At 42.5% G+C, this 24,754-nt stretch overlaps 2 protein-coding genes and 1 long non-coding RNA gene across 3 annotated transcripts in view; all 3 read right to left on the bottom strand.

Moving 5' to 3' along the window:
• Nucleotides 1–2,542, bottom strand: part of LOC148740130 (uncharacterized) — a 43,823-nt gene extending 41,281 nt beyond the window's left edge. Inside the window, exon 1 of the mRNA XM_088748280.1 lies at nucleotides 2,098–2,542. Coding sequence (XP_088604406.1) covers nucleotides 2,098–2,247 — 150 coding nt within the window. The 5' untranslated portion in view covers nucleotides 2,248–2,542. The remainder of the gene's footprint in view (nucleotides 1–2,097) is intronic.
• A 248-nt stretch (nucleotides 2,543–2,790) lies between these two features.
• Nucleotides 2,791–7,162, bottom strand: LOC148740129 (uncharacterized). The gene is made up of 2 exons (XR_015996462.1): nucleotides 7,017–7,162; nucleotides 2,791–3,090 (listed from the first exon to the last, which is right to left on the bottom strand). It is a non-coding gene; the product is annotated as an uncharacterized LOC148740129 (long non-coding RNA).
• Nucleotides 7,163–15,331: 8,169 nt separating this feature from the next.
• On the bottom strand, nucleotides 15,332–20,260 carry LOC148740128 (uncharacterized). Its single transcript, XM_088748276.1, has 3 exons — nucleotides 19,715–20,260; nucleotides 16,013–16,075; nucleotides 15,332–15,809 (listed from the first exon to the last, which is right to left on the bottom strand). Exons 1-3 carry the CDS (start codon nucleotides 19,862–19,864, stop codon nucleotides 15,414–15,416), a joined length of 609 nt encoding a protein of 202 aa, XP_088604402.1. The 5' UTR covers nucleotides 19,865–20,260; the 3' UTR covers nucleotides 15,332–15,413.
• Nucleotides 20,261–24,754: the final 4,494 nt, after the last annotated feature.

Raw genomic sequence — 24,754 nt, 5'->3', positions numbered from 1 at the left:
ACAAGTATGATTTATAAGGCTTTCCCCTGATTTCTTAACACGTGACTGTTAAATCCAATTTTAACCAACACAACGAAATTTAATGACTGTAAAATACTTTGTGTTATTTGAGAAATACTGAGAGAATAGCCAGGTAGAAGTAAAACATGATATTGGGTAGACTTAAGTGTTAATGTGAATATTATCTGTCTCCTGCATGTCTGGTGACCCCACTCAATTCTGAGCCAATCATAAGTGATGCATCAGAAAACATTTTACAATAATCTATGCATTGGGTTCGGCACATCAGAAATAAGTCACGGCTTTCTTATGGATTGTTGCAACTCAGCCCGGCCTAAACTGATCCAAATGCAGCTTTCCCTTCGAGCATAAGAACGCATAACTTTGTTTCGGCCCGATACGGCAATACGACTTCATTTCAAACGGCTCAGTCTCGTACGCGCGTGTTGTGAAAAACTAATTTACATTCCTTGATCCCCGCTATAGTTCATATATTCCTTATATTTTTTTCATTATATTTCATAGTAAATGAATGAAATAAATACAATGTATGAAAGAAACTCAGTTTTTGACTCAGAAAATGCAGATTTGAGGTAACCTGACAATACTGAAGAGAGATAATTCAGTGTACAACCGATTACAAACTGTTTAGTTGCAACTTTTTACCCACTCGCGTGCTTATTCACTGTATTCCTTATTGTAATCGAAATCGTGTGATTACCTGAGCGAATATTAAACTCATCTTGGTGCGACTAAATTAAATGTATTGCTTGAAAATTCTACCGTGCTATACATAGTCAACTCCGACGAAGGGCTAATGCTTGAAACGTCAGCTTTTGTAATCGTTACGGTGGCCAATTTACCATTTCAACTTTGTTGATATATCCAAATTATTTCGTTACCCCCACCGACGTAGCCCCAAGCAACTATCAGCCTCTATACATAGTCAAGCCATATCAGTTCAAAGTCCTTAGCGGAAGTCGACCCTAAGGCGTTTGAAAACAGCTGCAAAATTATGCTAATCGTTAACAGCTAGGTGTTTTATAGCTTTCCAAATTGGTCACGCCAAATTGCTAGGCGTGACCATTAGCCACGATTTAAAGTGGAACATGCACACCTCTGAACTAAGTAGAAAATGTTCCTCTCGTCTCTACTTTTTGAGACAACTCAAGAGATCCGGAGTTACACCAAGTGAACCTGTGCAATTCTATGTAACATGTATTAGGCCCGTCTTGGAATACGCAAGTCCTGTATTCCACCGTTCCCTACCAAACTACATCAGCGAAGATTTGGAACGGATCCAAAGAAGGGCACTCAGAATCATCTATCCTGACCTGTCATATAGTGTAGCACTAGAAACAGCTGGCCTACCGAAACTTCACTAGAGGAGGGAAAAAATTTCAACCAATCTGTTTGACGAGATAGTCCGTAACCCCACCCATAGACTCCACAGCCTCCTCCCCCAAAGGAAGAGTTGTGGATACGCGCTAAGGAGCAAAAGTGATTTTACTCTCCCCCGATGCAAAACCGAGCGCTTGAAGAACAGTTTTATTTTTAGCCATATATATAAGATGTAGATAATTTTCCTTCTTTCTTAACGACGAAGTTGTACTATTTTATACGTCCTTTTTATCATCTGTATTTGTAAATATTCCGTAATTCAGCCTATGGCTGCAAGGTGTTTATAATAAAGTATCTATCTTTCCAAAAGTCACGTTCTTAAAACGAAATTTTCCTTCCTCAAACTGAAATACGACCTAATCGGCCCATTTCTAGTGTAGACTAGGAAAAATCGACCGACGATGTATAGGATCAAGACCTATCAGCTCATCAAATTAATTCCCTTACGGCAATATATATCAATTCCAGTCTATATTTCTGCAGCCGTTCTCGATTTTGACAGTTTCCCGACAAATGACAGCTGAGAGCGGTTGACTGATATTTGGTCTCACTGGTCATATGATTGTTACGAATAGAAGCACCAGCGAAAAATTGTTCAACTTCTTCGCCATGAACCTCGATTATCTATTTTAATTGTCACAAGTACGACCTTTGGCAATAGAACGCCTATAGTTCTACGTCTTCAAGTGTACTTACGAGAGCTGCGATCCAACATGGCATGAACAAAAAGCTGAGGTACACGTAGCGAACTTCAAAATGGTCCGCGATGCCGAATGCGAAAAAGAAAACTGCCATTGCCAGCTGAATAATCGAAATGATTTTCAATTCTCGCCGGCTGAACGCCATGTCGAATAGAATATTTTCCGCGACGTTTATACTAAAAAATTTACATAATAACTTTTGAAACTGACGGAACCACAATAACTCGATCCCAGACTCATCGCAACCTCTTCGCTTGTGAAGGCCAGTGATGGCTTTAAGAGCGACAAAGATTTGCTGTTTGGTTTGCTGATGAATGTGATCATTTAACTACCGTGACAGCGAGCTAGCAAATAGTCATCCAGAAACAATCGCTCGTGCGAATAACCTTCAACAAGTATGATTTGTAAGGCTGCCCTTCCATTTTTTTTTTCTTAATACGTGACGGCATTTTGAGGTGTCAATTTCAAGGTGAAATCAGTTGATATTAGCGATCATAAAAGGCCTTCTGCTTCACGGGGATACATATAAGCCAGGAGAAGGATTTTAATGAGGGCCCTCCAGGCGTTTATGGTGCTAAATTGAGGCTTTTCATTCGGGAGGAGCTTGGGGGAGGGGGGGGGGGGAGGTGTTACCAAACCTTATTTTGTGCGGAATCAGTGTTAAAAAATGAAAAATACACACAGTAAGTAGCCTTATTCTATTTTATTTTGCTATGAAGCTGAAATGAATGGGTTTATATGAATGAAGAGGGAATTCTACTCGACCAGGTCTCTCCCCATCCCTCCCCTCTCTAAGAAGTCTCCCGTCTGATGAACTCTTTCCCTCCCTCCACTGTGGATAATTGAAGCGCTTACAGTAGCTATTCATTCACGGGCGAGCGCCTGATCGCGGAATGGCCACCACTGGTTGGGCTGCAACTAAAGTCGGTTGCACTTGCAGTCGGATCGGCACCTGACCAGCTCCAAGTCGGTTATTAGAGACGCCTACCTGTAAAATGAATAAATATATGCGTTAAATTACTCTGGTATATTCAATAGATTACTTTCCATCAGATATTTTCTCTTGCACAATTTGTCCAAACGCGTCACAGGATCCAATGTGGATTGTTAGAATCGAGGAATACCCTGTAATATAGTTGAAGCAAGTGCGTGCAAAATTGCACTTTCACTTCCTTCCCTTTATGAGAAGAGAGACATTGTCCCCTCAGACACTCCTAAAGACTTGGGCGTGATTTTAGATTCCCATCTAACTTACGACGAACACATAATTAAGACCGCGTCCTCATGCATGTCCCGCCTTGGCAAAATAAACCGCGTTAAGCATGCTTTAGATAAAAGTAGTACACTCCTGTTGAGTATTAACTCTTTAGTTTTTAGTAAATTATTTCATTGTTCAAATACATCGAAATGTAATATTAACAAACTGCAGGCTGTGCAAAACTTTGCCTACAACATTGTGAGCAGAGCGCGTAAGTACGAGCATATTACGCCCATTCGTAAAGAGCTTAACTGGCTATCTGTAGCAGTGCTACGATGCCCTTTAAATGTATGACGGGCCACGCCCCTAAATACATGTCCTCAAATTCCTAAAGCGATCAGAGGTGAACGGTCGTAATTCAGGAAACTCACAATTTTGGAATATTCCACTTTTTAAAACCGCTAGAGGACAAAGAACTTTTCATTATAGAATAGTTTCAGTCATTCTCTTCAAAATTCGCCTGAAAAATAAACTACTCAAAGAATTGTAATTTTCTATTTATATATTTTTATAATTTTTAGAACCTTCTTAGTATATGTTATGACTCTTGGGATCGTATTGTAATGTTGTAACGCACCCCTACCCCCGCGGGTATGGTTTTGGACGGAAGAACACGTGTTGCAGGAATGGCGACTTGAATAAAGTCTTGAGTTTTAGTGTTGACTGATCTGAAGGAAGCGAACTCATAACGGCCGTTACACTGGTGGCAGCGGTTAAAAAAGCATTTGACTCAGCCATGGACTTGACATGTTTTGAACCCCAAAGAGATCTGCTAACCCGTTTAGAGCACGTCCGATCAGATTTTCAGCAAGTGACATCATTCCGTTCAGCCCAAATCGTGACGAAACCTCGTTGAAGAACACATGTGCACCTCGATTACCAGGAGAGGAATTTGTGAACAGCCTACTAAATACGTTTTAAAATCCATTTAAGTCAGATGAAGCCGACGGAAATAATCACATATCGAGCGAATCGTCGCGCGCATCAAAGATTCAGAAAACCGGTAAACCAGACGATTACAACGGCAAGACTTCACTGAGAGATTACCTGCGACATTTCAATCGACGTGCTGTAGTTAACGATTGGAGCCCTGAAGAATCTGTAGTATTTTTCTTGGCCACCTTGCGTGGAGTTACTCAAAAGATCCTACACGGCATGTCTGACAATGACTGTCGACATTACAACAAGTTGGTCTCTCGACTGGAATCTTGCTTCGGCGGAGAGACACGAAAAGAACCAAGCCCGATTGTTAAATCGACGACAATTAGAGGGAGAAAGCCTTAAAAGTTTGGCCGCTGATATTCGTGATGCCTGTAGTCTAGCCTACCAAGACCTTCCCCCACAGGCACAAGAGAGATTTTGTATTCAGCATTTCATTGATGCTATTGGCGACCGTGATGACCGCTTGAGGCTGAGCAGAGAAAAAGCACCTAGCTTAGACGAAGCACTTTCAACAGCGTGCGAATTAGAAGCCTTCAGATTACTCGAAACTAGTAAAAGCAAGTAATGGAACATGAGATCTCTCTCTACCGAGAAAGAAAACAATATGGCCGCCGGGGCACAGGCCACCCAACAATATCTTCGAGAAAAGTTGGAGGAATTAAAACGACAACAAGAGGCACAATTTAGTACCTTGTTCGGCCAGATTCAACAACTTCTGAAAGATACCACCGAAAAACGATCATCCTTCCCAATCTCGTCGTAACCAACAACAATCAACTCCAGGACGACAACCCTATCGAGAACAGGCTGAATGTTGGCATTGCAAGGAAAAGGGACACCTTGTACGCGATTGCAGTTTATTGAAACAACAGCAGGGAAACGAGAGGAAGGCATCCTCGAATGCCCAGAGGAGTGCCTAACCGCTGATGAAGGGCAAAAGGAGAACCTAAACTATAGTTCGGCACACAATGATTGTTTGCGAACCTCATCACTGCGACTTCATGGGATGTATGTAAAAGGATTTGTTGAAAACGTGTGTGTTAATTGGCTTGTTGATAAAGGAGCAGCTAAGAGTACTCTGTCTAGGAAAATTGCAAAATAATTATTTGATGATTCTACTTGTTACTACATGCATGCGGGACAAAGTCAGGATATTTTTCTTGCTAACGGTAAGAAAATTGACATTCACGGTTCAAGTCTGATTACTATTAGGATAGGAAAACAAGTATTTCAAGTTAATGTGCTCATAGCGGACATTACAGACTAAGCCATCTTAGGAATGGATGCTCTCTCGCAGGTAAATGCGGTTGTTGATGTTACTCAAGGAACATTGTCTATTAATGGTGAGACTGTGGACTGTATTCATTATGATAGTCAACCCTTGAATTGCAGATGTTTAATGCGTCGTATGACTTTGGTCTCACCAAATTCAGAAGTTATCATCAACGGCCATTTGAGGCATTGTAAACAATCTTATTGCCATGAGACATTGACATCTAACCTACGTATCCTGGAACCAAGTAACAATCCTCATCTACTTGGAAAGGGACTCTGTATAGCACGCACTCTAGTTGACATTGAAATGTCAAATACACTTCCAATACGAGTACTTAACCTCACTGATGAACCTCAAACTATAACAGCAAACACAACTATTGCCATAGCAAAACCGGTACAAAGTGTTCAGGTTTTTGATTCGTCAGGCAATTGTAATGACAATAACATAAGCACAGACTGTGATGCCCAAGGTGATCTTCCAGAGCCACTAAGAGACATGTTGTCGAGGAGTGCAACCTACCTCAGTGACGAAGAAGAAAGGCAGGTGACCCAGTTATTGATCAAGTATAAACATGTTTTCTCTCCGTCGGATGGAGAGGTCGGCAGGACCGCCTACTTCAACACCGAATTAACTCAGGAAACGCAGCTCCAATTCGTCAGGCCCCACAACGCACGCCACCATGGAAACAAGCAGACGTAGAGAGAAAGGTTAATACCTTACTGGAGAGCGAGATAATAGAGGAATCGTCTAGCCCCTGGGCATCCTAATGTTGTATTGGTAACTAAGAAAGATGATAGCCAACGGTTGTGCGTTGATTACCGAAAACTGAATGAGTTGACTGTAAAAGACGCATTTCCTCTTCCTAATATTTCAGATTCGCTGGATTGCTTGTCAGAGGCAAAGTGGTTCTCTACACTCAATATGGCGTCTGGGTACTGGCAAGTGACCATGGCTCCCGAGACCAAAGTTAAATTTCCCTTTAGAACTTCTAGTGGGCTTTACCAGTGGAATGTTATGCCCTTTGGCTTAACCACAGCCCCAGGAACATTCGAAAGGCTGATGACATTGCTCTTAAAAGGGCTACAGTTCAAGATTTGCCTGTGTTACTTGGATGACATTATTGTGTTTTCAAATTCATTTACGAACATTTGACAAGATTAGGAAGCTTTTAAAAGAATTGAGTCCGCTAACTTGAAGCTTAAACACAAGAGGTGTAAAGTATTCAAAAAGGAAACCTCATGCCTGGGACATGTTGTTAGCGAAGATGGTATCAAGACTGACCGGAAGAAGATAGAGTGTGTGTCTAGCTGGCCTACTCCAGGATCGCCCACAGAAGTAAAGAGTTTCTTGGGCCTTGCATCTTATTATAGACGCTTTTTTCCAGGTTTCCCGTCAATTGGTAAACCACTATACAAATTAACTGAGCATGACTTACTAAAATTTGAATGGACTGTGGAGTGCCAAGTAGCTTTTGAAAGGTTGAAGGAACTTTTAACATCATCACCAATTCTCGCCTATCCGCAAGGTGATGCGCCATGCATTTTGGACACTGACACTCCCAACAACAGTATTTGTGCGATACTTTCAGAGATCCAGGAGGGAGTAGAAAGGCCCATAGTCTACTGTAGTAGGACACTTTCCAAGATTGAAAGAAATGATTTTACAACTCGTAAAGAATTGTTAGCCATCGTGGAATTTGCGAAGCAACAAAAACACTATCTACAAAACAGGAAGTTCACAATCCGTATAGACCATGCCCCACTACGATCATTCTTGAAGACCAAGGAGCCTGAAGGACAGCTTGCAAGGTGGGTTGCTTTCTTAAGCACCCTTGATTTTGACATAGTGTATCGACAAGGGACAAGACACGTGAATGCCGATTCTATGTCGCGCAGACAATGCACTGAACGATGTAAGTGGTGTAAAGGCTGTCCTGACAACAATCCTTCTACTTGTGAGATTGGTCTACAGACGGAGGAAGCATGTGAAAAATTGCTCCCCCCAACATCAAACGAAAACTCGTACCGTTAAGATAGAGCCTGAGTGGTCCACAAGGTACTTGGAAGAGCAACAGCTGCAGGATACTACGCTTAAGAACTTTATACAAATGAGGAAATCTTGCAAGGAACGCCTTGTATGGGAAGAAATCTCACCTGAAGGTCGTGTCTTGAAGACCCTGTGGACACAATAGGATCGTATGAAAGTACGGGATGGTGTTCTATACCGAAGATGGGAAAGTGACAAGGGCGACAGGATATTATATAAGATTGTTCTCCCAAGTAGTCTTACAAACACGGCATTGCAAGCCCACCATGATCACTGTACGGCAAGCCATAGGGGCTTACAAAGGACATTACACTCCTTGCGGCTTCGTTATTACTTGCCAGGTCTGACCTCCCAGACTTACAGATGGGTATCGAGATGCACTGAATGTGCAGCAAAGAAAAACTACGGAAGAAAGCGCCGAGTACCTCTTCAACAAAGCACCGTGGGGTTTCCTATGGAAAGAATTGCGATGGACATCTTGGGTCCCTTGCCAAAGACTCCACGTGGTAATCGCTATGTACTCGTGATAGCAGACTATTTTACCAAGTGGACTGAGAGCAATGCACTTTCTGATCAAACCGCCACAACAATTGCTGTGAAGGTTGTGTCGGAATTCGTGAGTCGTTTTGGCGTACCACGACAAATCCATAACGACCAGTGAACAAATTTCGAATCCAACGTGATGGCGGAGATTTGTAAATTGTTAGACATCGAAAAGACAGGAACAACACCACTGCACCCACAGTCAGACGGACTAGTGGAAAGATTTAATAGAACTCTGGTGGAGATGCTGCGAGGAAGGTTGCAGCCAGATCAGAAAGATTGGGACGTCCAACTGCCAGCCTGCATGATGGCTTACAGGTCATCAGCTCATGAGAGCACCGGGTTTACACCGAACCAACTCATGCTTGGGCGTCCCAATTGACGTCATGACAGAGTCCACTCCAGATCAACCATCCACCTCGTTTGCGTATGTGGAAACCTTACAGAAACGACTTTCAAGTGCATTCGAAGATACGAGACTACACCTGAAGGAATCGGGGGTTCGCCAGGAGCGAAACTATGATAAAAAGTTCTCATGGAAACCATTACAAGCGGGTGATAGTGTATGACTACATAACATTCGCCGCAGAAAAAGGAGGGAATCCTAAGTTAGACACTCTATGGGAGGGACCTGTAGTACACAGCGGTTAAAATGAAATCGGTTTTATTCACGTACCTAAGAGAACTAACTAAATAATTAAAGACATGCTGTATATATGCAGGTCTCGAGGGTATTACATCACACCATCACGCCTCGCATTACATCGCGCATATTTCATGCTCGTTGGCATCCTATACACTACATTCCCTCCTTTCCTAAATGTTCAACATACAAATCGAAGCCTTTAAATTAAACCAGTCGCTCGATAGAAGGACAAGAAGTTGAAGATATTCAGTTCATATCATATTCAGTTCATATTCAGTTTATATGGCTTTATAACGATCGGGCGGTCTTACAGTCCGGGTCGACCTCCGAACAGGCCTTCCCACTCCGGTATTTTCATTGTCTGGGAAATGCCTAGGTTGTTCTTGAGAATCTTCAGACGTTCCAGGAACCTCTTTTGGCATCGGTACGACTGTCGTCTCTGAAATTTTGCTTGCCCCTGGGTCATCCACTCGTACTGCAGAACCTGCCTGTACCACTTGGTCTTCGTTGCTATTGGATACATCTCCGTGCTCGTTATACTTCTTTACAAACACAGTGTTTCTTTCCAGTTCAATGCCAGTCTCGTTCCTGAGCGTTACCTCTGACCCCGTCTTATGAACAACCTTAAAGGGATCAGGGTTAAAGTTGGTAGACAGCTTGTTGGTTTTTTCTGCTTTCACAAGAACCGTGTCGCCAACACTTATGCTTTTGGGCGTGGCACCCCTCTTAAGGTCAGCGTAAGCTTTTCCCTTTAATTTACATGACCAATCTCGCTCTTGCACTTCCTCGCCTGGCACACCAACTGTCTCTCTCTTTAGCTCTGGCAGCTTGGATCTCATTTCGCGACCAAACATCATATAACAGGGTGTAGTCCCTGTCGTCGTTTGCGGAGTGGATCTGTACGCCGTCAACCATACCAGCAACTCAGTTCTCCAGTTCCTTCCTTCCAAATGTGCGATCTGTATGCATTTCAGTAACGAGCGATTCTGGCGTTCCACCTCTCCATTGGCTTGTGGCCACAATGGAGTCGTTTTCCGGTGTTCGATACCATTCGTACGTAAAAAGGCTTCAAACTCTTTAGACACGAATTGGGGGCCATTATCTGTCCTTAGCGAGAATGGAAAACCGAATCTTGCAAACATGGGTGCAAGTGCTTCGATGACCTTGGAACTTGTCGTAGACTTCATTATAGCAACCTCTAGGAATCGACTATAGTAATCGACCACCACCAAAATACTCTCTCCTGTGGGTAGGGGTCCTAGTAGATCTGCTCCACAGTCCTGCCAATGGGCACTTGGAGGAAAAACGCGAGACATCGGCTCTGGGGGGTCAAATCCAGAAGTGACCTGGCAGCCATGACAATTTCTATAAAACTTCTCAACGTCTTTGTCCATTCTTGGCCACCAAACTTTACTGCGGAGACGATACTTCGTTTTGACTATACCCTGGTGCCCTTCGTGTGCTAAGCGCACCATCCTGTCGCGCAAGAGCCTGGGAACCACAATCCTTGTGCCTCGAAGCAAGAGTTCACCATACAGACATAATTCGTCCTTGACCTGTGCATACGAGGGAAGTATACACTGGTCCCAGTTCCCTGTCTTAACACATTTCTTCACCTGGGTCAATTCCTCGTCATCATAGGAAGCTTCCTCAATCTCTCTAGGTGATAGAGCAACGGGTACACAGTCCTCAACAATTGCTCTAACATAGTCATACTCCTCTCCATGGTCTACGTGATCCGAATTCAAGCGGGACAACGCGTCTGCTATATTAGTCTTTCCTGGGCGGTACACTACTTTAAAATCGTACCCTTGTAGCCTTAAGACCCATCTCTCTATCCTGGCGCAAGGTCTCGAAGTACTGGAGTAGATACGCTCCAGGGGCTTGTGGTCGGTCTCCAACTCGAAGTCCTGTCCAGAAACATACATGTTAAACCGTTCACATGCCCAAACCAAGGCCAGCGCTTCCTTCTCCGTTTGGCTGGAGCGCCGTTCGACGTCAGTTAAGCTCCTTGATGCGTACGAGACAACTCTCCACATGCCTTTCTGCTGCTGGGTGAGTACTGCCCCTAAGCCAACTGGGGATGCATCAGCAATGATTCGCGTTCTGCAGCCAACCTTAAAATAAGCCAGTGTCTCCGCCTGGGTGATTAGACGCTTTAGTTCCTCAAAAGCTGCTTGTTGCTCATTTCCCCAGTGAAACACTACGCCCTTCCTGGTCAACTCTTGAATAGGTTTCGCTACGGACGCTACGTCTGGCATGAACTTCGAAGAATACTGGACAATACCCATAAACGATCGTACTTCGCTTGCGTCTTTGGGAGGTCTTGCATCTCTAATAGCGGCTATTTTCTCTTCGCATGGATTTATACCGTCACTAGTCAACTCATGGCCAAAGAACGTAAGCTTCGACAACCTAAACTGGCACTTGTCTCCGTTCACCGTCAACCCCACTTCACTCAGTCTATCCAACACAGCAAAAAGACGCTTGTCGTGTTCCTCCACGTCACCTCCATGAACAATAAGATCGTCCGCAATATTGGCAACCCCAGCACAACCCCTTAACACGTCTCTGATGATTTGCTGATACTTTTCTGGTGCCGATGTCACCCCAAACATCAACCGCTTGTACCGATACAGCCCTCGGTGCGTGACGAAAGTAGTAATGTGACGACTTTCCTCGCTGAGCAGGATCTGGTGAAAACCCCACTTGAGATCAATCTTGCTAAACATAGTACTTCCATTCAAGTCATGTAACAGCTCCTCGACGGTTGGAATTGGATGCCGCTCCCTGACGATTGCTTCATTCGCTCGGCGCATGTCAACACAGACCCTCACGTCACCGTCACCTTTGGGAACAACCACCAATGGCGATATCCATCCTGACGGCCCTTCCGGCACTTCCTCTATGATATCCAGCCTCAAAAGTTCATCAAGCTTTGCATCAACCTTCTCTCGCAACCCAAAAGGAATCCTACGTACATGCTGCGCTACAGGCTTCACTGACTCATCAACATGCAGTTTTAATTCGTAACCCTTCAAAAGACCAACACCACTAAATAACTCCTTGTATTTTCCTCTAACGCTGCCGTCTGGTCGTCCTCCGTCAACACTGTTTGCTTAAAAAGGACCAACACGTAGCAGGTTTAGCACCTCGGCAGTTTCGCGCCCCAACAGCGTACGACCATCGCCTTCAACCACTATAAATTCAGCCTTACTTCCGTCTTTAAACTCACACCTAGCGTGCGTGACATCTGCTGTAAAAGTTCCTAGAGTCGATAAAGGTTCTACGCCACCATAAGCAAAAATTTCTTTCGCAGACTTCCGAGATTCACACTTGATCCCCTTCTGCTTTAGTAATTCCCAAGTCCGCTGTCCCATAACATTACATGAAGCTCCCGAATCAATAAGAACATCTGGTACGTACACACCACCGATGATCAGCGTTACCAACGCACTTCTTTCTTCCCTGTGGTCATCCAACTGTTCCACTGAAAAGGCATAATCGGGTCTTGACTGACGAGCTGGTGTTGCAAAATCTTTTTTGTCTTCTTCTCGGGAGGCAGGTCCGCGAGTCACTAGATTTGCCTCTTGCCCCAGTCTTCCGCGTCCACGTCCACCCCGACCAAATCCACCTCTGCTATTCCTCGTTCCTTTGGATCCCGACTGGGCGCCGCCTCGCTGATGGAATTGGGGGCATTTGACTTTGAAATGGCCTATCGTACCGCACTTCCCGCAAGTCTGACCTCGCGCCGGGCACCTCCAATCCTGACTAAAGTGTCCTTCCCGTCCGCAACTAAAGCACGTCTTCAATTTTCTGGGATTCTTGTTTCCATCCACTTTTCCTCTCACTGCATTGACCCGGTCTACCTGGTCCGTGTTGTATTGTTTCAGTTGTCTATCAACTGCTTCTTGGGATCTCGCAACCCGCAACAAATCACCCAAAGTAACAGTCCCTTCCTTTTCCAGGAACTTCCGGCGCAAGTGGCTGGAGTAACACTTGTCTATGAGTTGATCCCGAATGTAGTCGTCCTCGTTGACGCCAAACTCACAAGTCGCTGCTCGCTGACGCAATCTGCACACAAACTGGTCCACAGTTTCTCCACTCTCCTGCGAAATTTGTCTAAACAAATGTCTCTCAAAAGGAACGTTTGACTTGGGAACAAAATAATTGTCAAGTACCTGAAGTGTTGCCTGAAAACTCGCATCCTCGCCATCACCGGCTAATGTGAAATAAATTTCTTGAACGTCCATACCAGCAACGTGCAACAAAAGAGCTCGCTTTTGAGCGTCGTTCGAAACACCTTTTCCCGTCACGTACAAATCGAACGCTCGCTTCCATCTCTTCCCCCGCTGACTTAAATTGTGTGCCTCTCCCTTCGGATTAAATGGTTCCAATCCACTGACATCTAAAGCAACTGTAGCCATTCCAGAACCATTAACAGAACTGCCAACAGCACCGCTTGTCGTTTCGTCTGATCCACCGTGTCCCGGCATCTCTGAATAAAATCCCTGGCGAAATCACTTACGAATTCTCGGACGAAACTCCTGAAACCTCGGACAAAACCTCGAAATCCTTGAAGTCCTCTAAATCTTCACAATTCTCGAAATCCTCGTCGCCAGTGTAGTACACAGCGGTTAAAATGAAATCGGTTTTATTCACGTACCTAAGAGAACTATCTAAATAATTAAACACATGCTGTATATATGCAGGTCTCGAGGGTATTACATCACACCATCACGCCTCGCATTACATCGCACATATTTCATGCTCGTTGGCATCCTATACACTACAGGACCCTTCTTGGTAATTGCGTCCTGGTCGGATGTGTATCGGATCCAAAGGACATCACGGTCTTACCCTAAGGTCGTGCACGTTGACAGATTGAAGCCATATCTAGGTCCGCCCTTAGAGAACTGGATACCACAACAAGAGGGAAAGAAGACACCCAAAGGTAAAGCAGAAGGGCATAAGGAAGGAACGGTCACCAGAGGAAAAACATCAAAAGAAGTATCACGAAAGGAAGCCACGGGAAGAACAGCTCGAACCGAGATGACGGATAATGGGATGAGGAAGAATGGACCTAGAAAAAGGACACTACAAGCACGTGGTAGTGAAACACCTGTTGGCCTGACAGGTAAGGAGCCAGTAACAAAGACTGATGACAGATCAAGACCGAAGAGAACAACAAGACCCCCCAAAAGATTCGGAGAGTGGGTCTCTTCCCTTTGTGCCAAAGCGCCAATATGAGCCCCAAGAAAATACAAGACAATGAAATTCAGTTGACTTTGCAGAGCCAGTTAGTCCAGTAATGTAGCTCGTTCGTCCGTTAGTTTTTTTTTTTTACTCTCTTTTGTTAGCAAGGTTGTTGAACAAGGTTTCGCACTGCGGTCAGTGCTCTTCTAAGGGGGGAGCAGTGTAATGTTGTAACGCACCCCTACCAGGGGGTATGGTTTTGGACGGAAGAACACGTGTTGCAGGAATGGCGATTTGAATAAAGTCATGAGTTTTAGTGTTGATTGATCTGAAGGAAGCGAACTCATAACGGTACGTTACAATAATTTAGTCATTGTTATTCTTATTTGTGATTAGTAACTCTTGTATAGTGTCTTTGAAAATTCTCCTTTGGTGAAAGTCAATAAAGTATGTATATATGTATGTAAGCAATTGGGAAATCAAAGTTTTCCGACTTGTCTTTTTAATTGACTGACGACAACTGACGGTTGGCACTAAAGATAGCTGCCATTACTAGCTGAATAATCAAAATTAGTTTCAATTCATGGCTGCTGAAAGATATATTTAATTGGGTATTTCCGCGACTTTAAAGCCAAAATTATACCTTTTCTCGAGAAAGGAAGTTGGGTGGAACTTAAATATATGTACAAGTCTGTTGCTAGTTTCTTAGCTTCGGTTCCTCGACCTTAGAGGGCATCTTAATCTAACAAGTTAGTTCGATCCATGTTCCCTTTTAAACGCTGCAGTGTTGTATTTACATTGACATGTTTGACGAGCGGCCGCGGCCGGCAGAAAGTTCCGTGAGAAACCGCCGATGAGTAATGAGCTTTCTGCGTTCTAATCAACAGGCCTGTAGTTAGTTTCTTCCCCCTTAATCATCAAAAACTTCGTCAACGAAAACGGCCTCAAATAGCCGTGGGTGATAGCTTTTAAGGGCCAAAATGCAACAACAAAACAGACAATAGCAGAATGACTGTTCTAAGCGTTTCTATTCACAGTCGAACCTGTTTTAAGCGGTCACCAGTTGATTTGGAAAAAGAAGGAAAAGAGGCAAGAGGGAGAGGGAAAGGAAAATTGGAAAGGGAAGAATAAAAGGAGAATTGTGAGAAGAAAAACTGTGGAAAGGGAGGGAAGACGAATGGAGGTGGAGGTTGAAAGGAACGGAGGGATACAGGAAAAAGGGAGGTATACAGGGAGGTATGGGAGGACGAGAAAAGGGGGAAGGAATCGAGGGAGATGGAAGGGAGGGGAGGAAAGGGAGAGAAAAAGTGAGTTAGCAATGCAGAGCGAGAGGGAGGAAGGGAGGGAAGGGGAGAAAAGAATGATGAAGGGAACGGGAAAGGGAAGTCGTGCAAAAGCAAACTATAACGAAGAGGAGAAGGAGTAAGGACGAAAGAAACAGGAAATAAGATGCCCTATTCGATAAATGATTTCTTCCTGAGTAACGCAACATACCCGATTCTCCCCCGACAATTGACGCCCAGCATCACTGCTCCGAGCTATCGCCACGGCGAGAATGATCTCAGCGATAGCAAATATGACAATCAAGGCATGTATGGCTATCATAGTATTTTCCTGGTCTTCAAAATTGATTTTTGCGTCCTTAGCCCAAAAGAAAGGAGAACTTTCTTGATCGTTTCTTTGATGATAATCATAAAATTTGAACCACAATATATCTCTCAAAGCCCATGAATAGGTTTCAAGTACCACTGCACAAACCACAACAGAGGCAATACTAATTGCACTGAGCCAGTTTATCTGAAATAGTGAAATTAGAGGAGATGGCAATTATTTTCTGAGCTTCAAATACATCTTACCAATTGGACATTATCTTACCAGTACTGGACATTAACCTTAAGTCAGCGAATACCTGTTTAATGCCACGAAAAAGTAAGACGTTATTTTAATATTTTCTCTTCACATAAATAATCTCATACATTTCAGTTGGTAATCATTCTCACCAGAATCGAGGAACGTCTGGTCCTGCTCGCCACAATCAATCCCATAATGCCCACTGGCAATACCTGTCCGAGCAAGCAGTAAAATTTTAGGTTTTAGAAATTATGTCAAACAGCAGAGAGTAGAGTTTGCAAAGTTTCCCTTTACAAAACCATTACAAGCTTGTTCGTACAGGTGCAAGCAAGTTTTAAAACCGTAGGAAACATTGGAAACATTGTTGTCGTGGATGTTCTTTATCCTCTTTACTAGACCCTTCAAATCAAATGAAATCGTTTGGTATGGAGAAACCTGAATTTGCCTTAATCGCAGTGTTGGATGCTACGTCATCATTTTTCGCATGAAAGCGAGGCCACGCGTGTTTGAAAACAATCATGGCGGAATCGATGAGTACTTTAGAGTTTTGGCACCACAATCTGGGGGACATACCGTTGTTCACGAATGCCTTTGTCGAAAAAATGGCTGCTGAAAACCTTTCAGTGAAGAAGACATTTACAAGGGGATATATAAGGCAGTTCTTGAGAGGATTTGTTTGTCTTTTGTCAGAGCGAGTTTCACTGTGAAAGAACTTATTTTGATCCCATCTTTTTGTCAGAGATGCTTGAAAAGCTCAATCTCTTCTATTTTGAAATTCATCTTAATGCTTGTGTTTAATGAATTAATATTTTTGAGGGGGATTTAATGACATAAGGATGGTTTTGTACTGTATCAAAGGAAAAGTGCCATGACTGGGTGTGCTATGTATGTATAGTAATTTGTCGCCTTCTTATAGATTGATTTTGAGTTGCCATTTTCAAAAAGTATGTTTGCTGTGAACAACTAAAGATTTTATTATCTCATATCTTAGTCAGGTGAATTGATCTTAAGCCCAAATGTTGAAAGTAAAAAATATATACATATTTGTAATATCTTTCGAGCAAAAAGGTTTTAAAGTTATCTGCAATATGTTTAATTACATGTAACAATCCTCTGTGTGCCTTAGAACCTTGTTTACCTGGGTGCAATAAGAAAGCAAAAGAATGTGATTCAACTCTAACGTTAATTTTAACCTGTACATGTTATTATAGTCTGTGAAATTCAACATTTTCCCCCTTTTCTCCCTTCAGGATAAACATCTCTAGAAAAGAAAAAAGGATAGCATAGAAAGATAACACTTTTGAATAAATGTGTATAGGCACTTCCCCTTAAAATCAAGTAAGCATTATTTTTTAAAGTTATTCATTAAATAAAGGTCCCTGAAAGTTTGTAATTAGACATGACACTGTCCATATCTGGTTTATACTGCCTGCTATAGTCAGTGGGATTACCCTATCAAAGTAATGGAACTCCTTGACTCTCCTTATGGCCCTTTCAACATGCACTCGAAGGTTGTGAATTTTTTTGCTCTCTTGGAGTTCACCTTTGGAAAACTGTTGCTTCCTGCTTAAAAATGATGGCATCACTACACTGCAACCAAGAGGTGTGAGTAGATCTTGTATAACAAAGCCCTTATCAGCCATAATCTGATCCCCAGGCTGGAGCGATGGCAAAAGACCAGATTGCTTCACCAGCTCTTTATCTGATATTGACCCCTCAAATAAACAACTGATGTGAATTATTTCCCCAGATGGTGAAATAACAACATTTCCCTTATAGGTGGTATGACTTTTGTAAGAGGAGTACATTTCACTATTTTACATTAAACTTGATGGTGCTTGGACCTTTATCTCAGATGCATCAATGATACCCCTGCAGTTTGGGTACAGATACTTGAAACAAGTGGGAATGTCCTTCTGAATTTTTTCCCGGGAAGGCCATATACAAATACTCCGGAGCATGAAATAAAGAAAATTTATCCAAGAAATAAAAACCCTGCTTACAGTTGTTTGGGAAATATTGAAATTATCACCTAACACTTGGTTTAAAGTACCAACCCTCAACTTTTCAAGAACTAGATAGAACTGATCAAATAAACTTAGTTTGCAGCCTTGCATAGTTTGCCTAACGCCCTCAACTTCGCCGAATTTTGACAACCCACTGCTTTCGAAGGGATTATTCGCTCGGCAATTGGTGAAAGGTAAGATTTGGAATATGTTTTGCGCGATTATTTTGACATTGCGGCACGCAACAATGATCTCTGTTCGGCATGGTCCCGAATCCTCTCTGGCCAAAAGTTCATGTTTACACGCGAGGCCTCGCATTGGTGACAAAAGTACATGACGTCAATCCAAGGCGTATCATCAACGTAAAGGCGTATCATCAACGTATGATCAGTAAATCTATTTTGAAATACAAAACATCACACAATTATACCCCAGAATATTTAAGATGCAGTTTCATTAAAGAAACGGCCTTACTTTATGTTATTTGAGAAATACTGAGAGAGTAGCCAGGTAGAAGTAAAACAATGCTATTGGGTAGACTTAAGTGTTAATGTAAATATTTACAATGACTAAAGGAGGTTAACTGTGAGTAAATAAAGCTAACTCTGTCTCCTCCATGGCTGGTCACGCCAATCATAAGTGATGTATCAGAAAACATATAACAATAATCTATGGGTTGGGTTCTGCACATCAGAAATACGTCACGGCTTTCTTATGGTATTGTTGCAACTCAGCCCAGCCTAAACTGATCGAAATGCAGCTTTCCCATCGAGCATAAGAACACATAACTTTGTTTCGGCGCGATACGGCAATATGACGACTTCATTTCAAACGGCTTCCTCGTCTTACATTCCTTGATGCCCACTATAGTTCATATATTCCTTAAATTGATTTCATTAGATTTCATATCAAATGAATTAAATAACTACAATGCATGAAAGAAACTCCTGTTTTTGACTCAGAAAATGCAGATTTCAGGTAACAATACTGAAGAGAGATAATTAAGTGTGCAGAAGATTACAAACTGTTTAGTTGCACCTTTTTACCCACTCGAGCTTATTCAATGTACTCCTTATTGTAATCAAAATCGTATGATTACCTGAGCGGATATTGAACTCATCTTAGTGCGACTGAATTAAATGTACTGTTTGAAAATTCTACCGTGCCGTATATAGTCAAGCCATATATGTTCAAAGTCTTTAGCGGAAGTCGATCATGAGGCGTTTGAAAACAGCTAAATGATGCTAATCGTTAATATCAAGGTGCTTTATAGCTTAGCAGAAGTCACGTTCTGAAAACGAAATTCTTCTTACAGAAAGATATACGACCTAAACGGCCCATTTCTAGTGTAGACAAGGAACAATCGACCAACGATGTACGGTATCACCACCTATCGGCTTATAAAGTTAAATCCTCTTCAGCATTGTACATATCCCAGCCAAGTTCTGCAGCCGTTCTCGATTTCGACTTAACATATAACCCAACCAGTGTTTACGAATCACAGATCTCGTATATATATTCATCGTAGTTTGGATTGATCCTTAGTTTCGCGTCCATAATAATATTCGTATTCGGTCGATAAACACCATACCAGGTTGGCATTATTCGTCATCTCATAAGGTAAATATTGAGAGCCATTCTCAAACTAAGTTTCTCGACGAATGACAGCTGTGAGGGTTGAGTGATATTTGCCTCAGTGGTCGTATTATTGAAACGAATAGAAGCACTAGCGAAAAACTGTTTCACTTCTTCGCCATGAATCTCGAATATCTTCTATTTTAACAGTCGAAAGCAGAAGCACTGGCAATGAAACACGTGTGGTTTTACGTCTTCAAGTGTACTTACGAGAGCTGCGATCCAACATGGCATGAACAAGAAGCTGAGGTACACGTAGCGTACTTCAAAATGGTCCACGATGCCGAATGCAAAAAAGATAACTGCCATTACCAGTTGAATAATCGAGATGATTTTCAATTCTCGCCTACTGAACGCCATGGCGAACGGAATATTTCCGTGACGTTTACGCTAAAATATTTACATGAAACTCGTTCCCAGATTTATCGCAATTTCTTTGCTTGTCAAGGGCAGTGATGCCTTTGAGAACGAAAAACATTTGCTGTCTGGTTTCTGGTTGAATATGATCATTTAATAACCGCAACTGTCATCCAAAAACACTCCTTCGCCCGAATAAACTTCAACAAGTATGATTTGTAAGGCTTTCCCCTGATTTCTTATTACGTGACTGTTAAATCCAATATTAACCAACCCAACGAAATTTAATGACTGTAAAATCCTTATACATCGATTCGAAAACGTTCTTCTGTAAACCTATTTCTGCCCGAAAATCCACACGGGAGAAAGCCACCGCGAGGCAGTTCCCGGATGGTCACAACAGTGACTGCATTTTGAGCTGTCAATTTCAAGGCGAAATAGGTTGATATTAGTGATAAAAAGGCCTTCTGCTTGACGGGGATACACGTAAGTCAGGAGATGGATTTTCACGAGGGCCCTGCAGGCGTTTCTGGTGCTAAATTAAGGCTTTTCATTCGGGAGGGGCTGGGGGGGGGGGTAACCAAACCTTATTTTGTGCGGAATCAGTGTTAATAAATGAAAAATACACACAGTAAGTAGCCTTATTCTATTTTATCCCGCTATAGAGTTGAAATGAATGAGGAAGGAATTTCACTCAACCATGTCTCCCCCCTTCCCCTCTCCCCTCGAATAAGTCTCTCGTCTGATTAACTATTTCCCTCCCTCCCACTTGGGATAATTGAAGCGTTCACAGTAGTAATTCATTTGTAGTGAACATCGGGTGAGCGCCTGATCGAGGAATGGCCTCCACTGATTGGGCTGCGACTGAAGTCGGTGGCCCTTGCACTTGGATCGGCACCTGACCAGCTTCAAGTTAGTCATAAGAAACGCCTACCTGAAAATTAATGAAGATATGATGTGTTAAATTACTCTGATATATCCAATAGACTACAATCCATCAGATACTTTCTCTTGCACGATTGGTCAAAACGCGTTACAGGATCCAGATGGATTTATTAGAATCGAAGAATACTTTGTAATATAGATGAAGCAATTGTGCGATCAAAGATTTCCGACTTGTCTGTTTAAGAGACGATCGCCAATTGTAAAACTCGAGAATTCATCATGATGAATTTATGAATGCACTTATATTTTTGGAACTGAGGTTATACCACATGAAAAGCAGTGGATGTAAGAGAAATTTTAGAAAGCATTTACGGCAATTTTGGACTGCCTAGTAGAGTGACTAACTGTCTAAATGAAGACTGAATGCGACTTGACTGTATTATGGCTCACTAGTTGACTAACGACAACTGACAGTTGCCAACGACCGACGACTGAAGACTGGCGACTGACGACTGGCAACTTACAATTGACAATTGACAACTGACGACTGAAGACTGAAGATTGACGACTGACGACTGACAACAACGACCCAACGACCAATCGGCTGACCGACTTACCAACTTACCCATCGATAGACTGCCTGATTGACTAAGCGACTGACTGACTAAATGACTGACTGACTAAGAGACTGATTGAGTAAGCAACTGACTGACTAAGCGACTGACTGACTAAGCGACTGACTGACTTATTGACCAACTGATTAACTGACCGACTGATTGAATGACTGATTGCCTGACTGACTAACTGACTGACCGACTAATTGACTGACTGACTGACCGACTAATTGACTGACTGACTGACTGACTGACCGGCTGATAACTGACTAACTGGCTGATTGAGTGACTGATTGAGTGAGGCCCTCCACAGACTAGGGATTTAGTTGTCGACAACTATTTGTGATCGACAACTAAAAAACGTAGTCTGTGGCGCAAGTTGTCGACAACTAAACCGCAAATTATTAGTTGTCGACAACTAAGCAGTTTCCTTTTTCGAAAAGGGAAACTGCTTAGTTGTCGACGGCCTCATTTTTTAGCGTTTTGCTAGTGTGTGAAAACTTTTGTTTTAGTTGTCGACTACTTTTAGATCACCGCGCTATTGTGTCAGCGGCTTTCTCCGCCGGCTTAAAACATGGAGGATTGCAGAAGTAAAATTACTTGGTAAAGAAAACATTCTTTTTTATCTTTCTTCTCCACATCCCGTTCTTGGAGGTGGAAACGACACTAACGATGTCATTGCTAGAGCAGCTTCTGCCCACTAATAAGTTTTGATGCAGGATATTTTATCCAAAACGATGAAACGGCAAGTTTAGCGCAAAGTTCGTTCGAGGGACTTTTGCCCAACGTGCCGTAGAAACTGGAGTGACGGCGATTTTAGAGAAAAATTCACTGCCTGACGAGTGAATTCCACGTTAAATTTCACTTGAAAAACCGATATCGCACGAATCGCGAAGCGATTCGTGCGATATCGCTCCGTGATGATTTCGACCCAGTGGAGATATCAGAGCTCACTGGCCACTCCAATCCGGAATCCATATCCAGCTACAGCCATAATCCTCTGGAAAGACAGCGGCGAATGTCGAATAAGTTGGCCGGTTTCAACCCACGCCAAGCACGACAACTACCAACGGCTATTCAAGTCAAGCTTTACGGGAGATTGTTCTCAATAGCTCAGCCACGCCAAGCAACACAGCAGCTACTAGTGACTTGACAGCAATGCCAGTCGTTCTAGTTACCTGATGGCAGGAGCAGTTGACGGAATGTTTACTGGAGTAACTTTTAAGAATTCTCCAGTAAATATTTCCATAAACTTTCAGTCCAGCATTGAGACCAACGAGCGACTCCCTGCGATAAAAGAAAAACGGTTAAAATTGTGACTTTTAACTGAACTGTTTCTCGCCAGAGTTTACCGAGAAATTCCAGTCTTAATCATTGTATTTTGAAGACACGTTTTTTTACAACTGTAAAGCACGTATCGGTTTTTTGTAGATCTTGCTTTGATACCGGAACGCTTGAAATTTTCATTTCGCTTGAGGATTTGACCATTCAGTTGTTGATTGTCGGCGCCACATTTTGTCAAGTTGAGTGGTAGCAGGCAAATCTCTGTCTTAAATAACTCCGCATTGTGTACTTTTAGTTTTTTTGCTGAAGATTGTAAAATGTGAGGCACCGCTTTCTCCACGAGTTTGAAATAAAAGTGGTTTTCATTCTAAAAATATCTTGTTCCCTCTATTCGCGAGATATTGACACCTGACTTTGAAAGGGTTTCCATAGTTTGCGCACTGGCGTGGCGCACAAAAATACAAAACATCTGGTTTCGCCCAGTGATTTGGTGGCTTTAGCTATGTGATTCAAGAAAAATTCACGAGGTACAATTAAAATTGTCGACGGTTCAAACGTGAGCGACTTACTTTGCTTTCCATTCCCTTAACAATGACAGTTCTGACAGTTGACTTTAAAATGGCTTTCTTAAGGGCGCGCGTACGGAATAAAAACAAACAATAACATTGCTGTTTTAATTTCTTGTTTTCTTATTTTTATTCAGTTATGCGATTCAAGAAAAATTCACTGCCTGACGAGTGAATTCCACGTTAAATTTCACTTGAAAAACCGATATCGCACGAATCGCTTCGCGATTCGTGCGATATCGGTTTTTCAAGAGAAATTTAACGTGGAATTCACGAGTCAGGTAGTGAATTTTTCTATAAAATCGCCGTCACTCCAGTTTCTACGGCACTTAGTGGTCGATCACAAATAGTTGTCGACAACTAAATCCCTAGTCTGTGGAGGGCCTGACTGACCAACTGGCTAATCCACTAACTGACCGACGGACTCACCTAATGACCAACTGACTAACTGACCAATTCAATGACTAACTGAGTGCCTTGCGCAATTTTATTCAAGGTAACGCAACATGGTGACTAGCTTGCCGCGACTGACGCCTAACATCACTCCTCCGAGCAACTGTCACAGCGAGAAAGATCTCAGAGATTGTAAATATGATAGTTACAGCACGTGAGGCAATTCTACCTATGACTCTTGCAGTCATTTCTGAGCTCTGAAATTAAAGTAGCAATAAACGTCAAGACCCGAAGGCATCATATAGTCCAGAGCTAATCCATAAACCACAACAGAGGCGATACTGATTGACTTGAGCCAATCTATCTGCAGTCAGAAGTTCAGAAGAGAAGACAGTCAACTAATGACCTTAAAACATATCTTAAACCAAAGTCAGTTTAAGGGCTGGAACAAGTTACCTCCTCGTAAGTATATGATTCGTACATGTCATGCAGAAGTGAATAAAATGTTACTTTCTCTCCGCATAGATAGTCTCATAACATATCAGTTCGTCATTATTCTAACCAGAATCGGGGAGAGTCTGGACCTGAACGCTAGAATCACCATAATGTCCACTGGTAATACCTACCCAAGCAAGAAATAACATTTAGGTTTTAGAAATCATATCAAATGGCCGAACATACAAAAAATCATATCTTAATATCTACGGGGCAGAGTTGGCAGATTCAAACGGTAAAAGGATCTCTCTTGGAAGAAAAGAATTTTAATGTAAGTTTTCATGATGCATCGATGACACCTATTAAGTTATTTCTGAAAGGAAAGTTTTGTTTTTAATCTCGCGTAATCTCAAATCTACTGTCGATAAGAACTAAAATAGTGCAGCGGCGCTAGTGACAATTAGCGGGAAATCACTAAAGAAGAGAATTCAAATGTGTATCTAGTCATCAGAATGTCGAACTACTAAGATACTCCGAAAAATCACTACAAAAGAGATAGGGTTAAAACTGGGTCAAGAACGGAATTATTTTTCCTTACCATCCGCTCATGCACCACCCCCGTAACATAGTGGTAAGCCCGCCTAATATACAGGAGGAAGTAACCACAAAGGTTGGTGTGTTAGAAGGTGTCTGTCTTTTGGCACGTCAAGGGAAAT

This window comes from Stylophora pistillata, chromosome 2 (genome assembly GCF_964205215.1).
Source record: "Stylophora pistillata chromosome 2, jaStyPist1.2, whole genome shotgun sequence".
Classification (NCBI taxonomy): domain Eukaryota; kingdom Metazoa; phylum Cnidaria; class Anthozoa; order Scleractinia; family Pocilloporidae; genus Stylophora; species Stylophora pistillata.
Note: the sequence above shows the minus strand (reverse complement) of the source record. Positions and strands in the feature narration are given on the sequence as shown.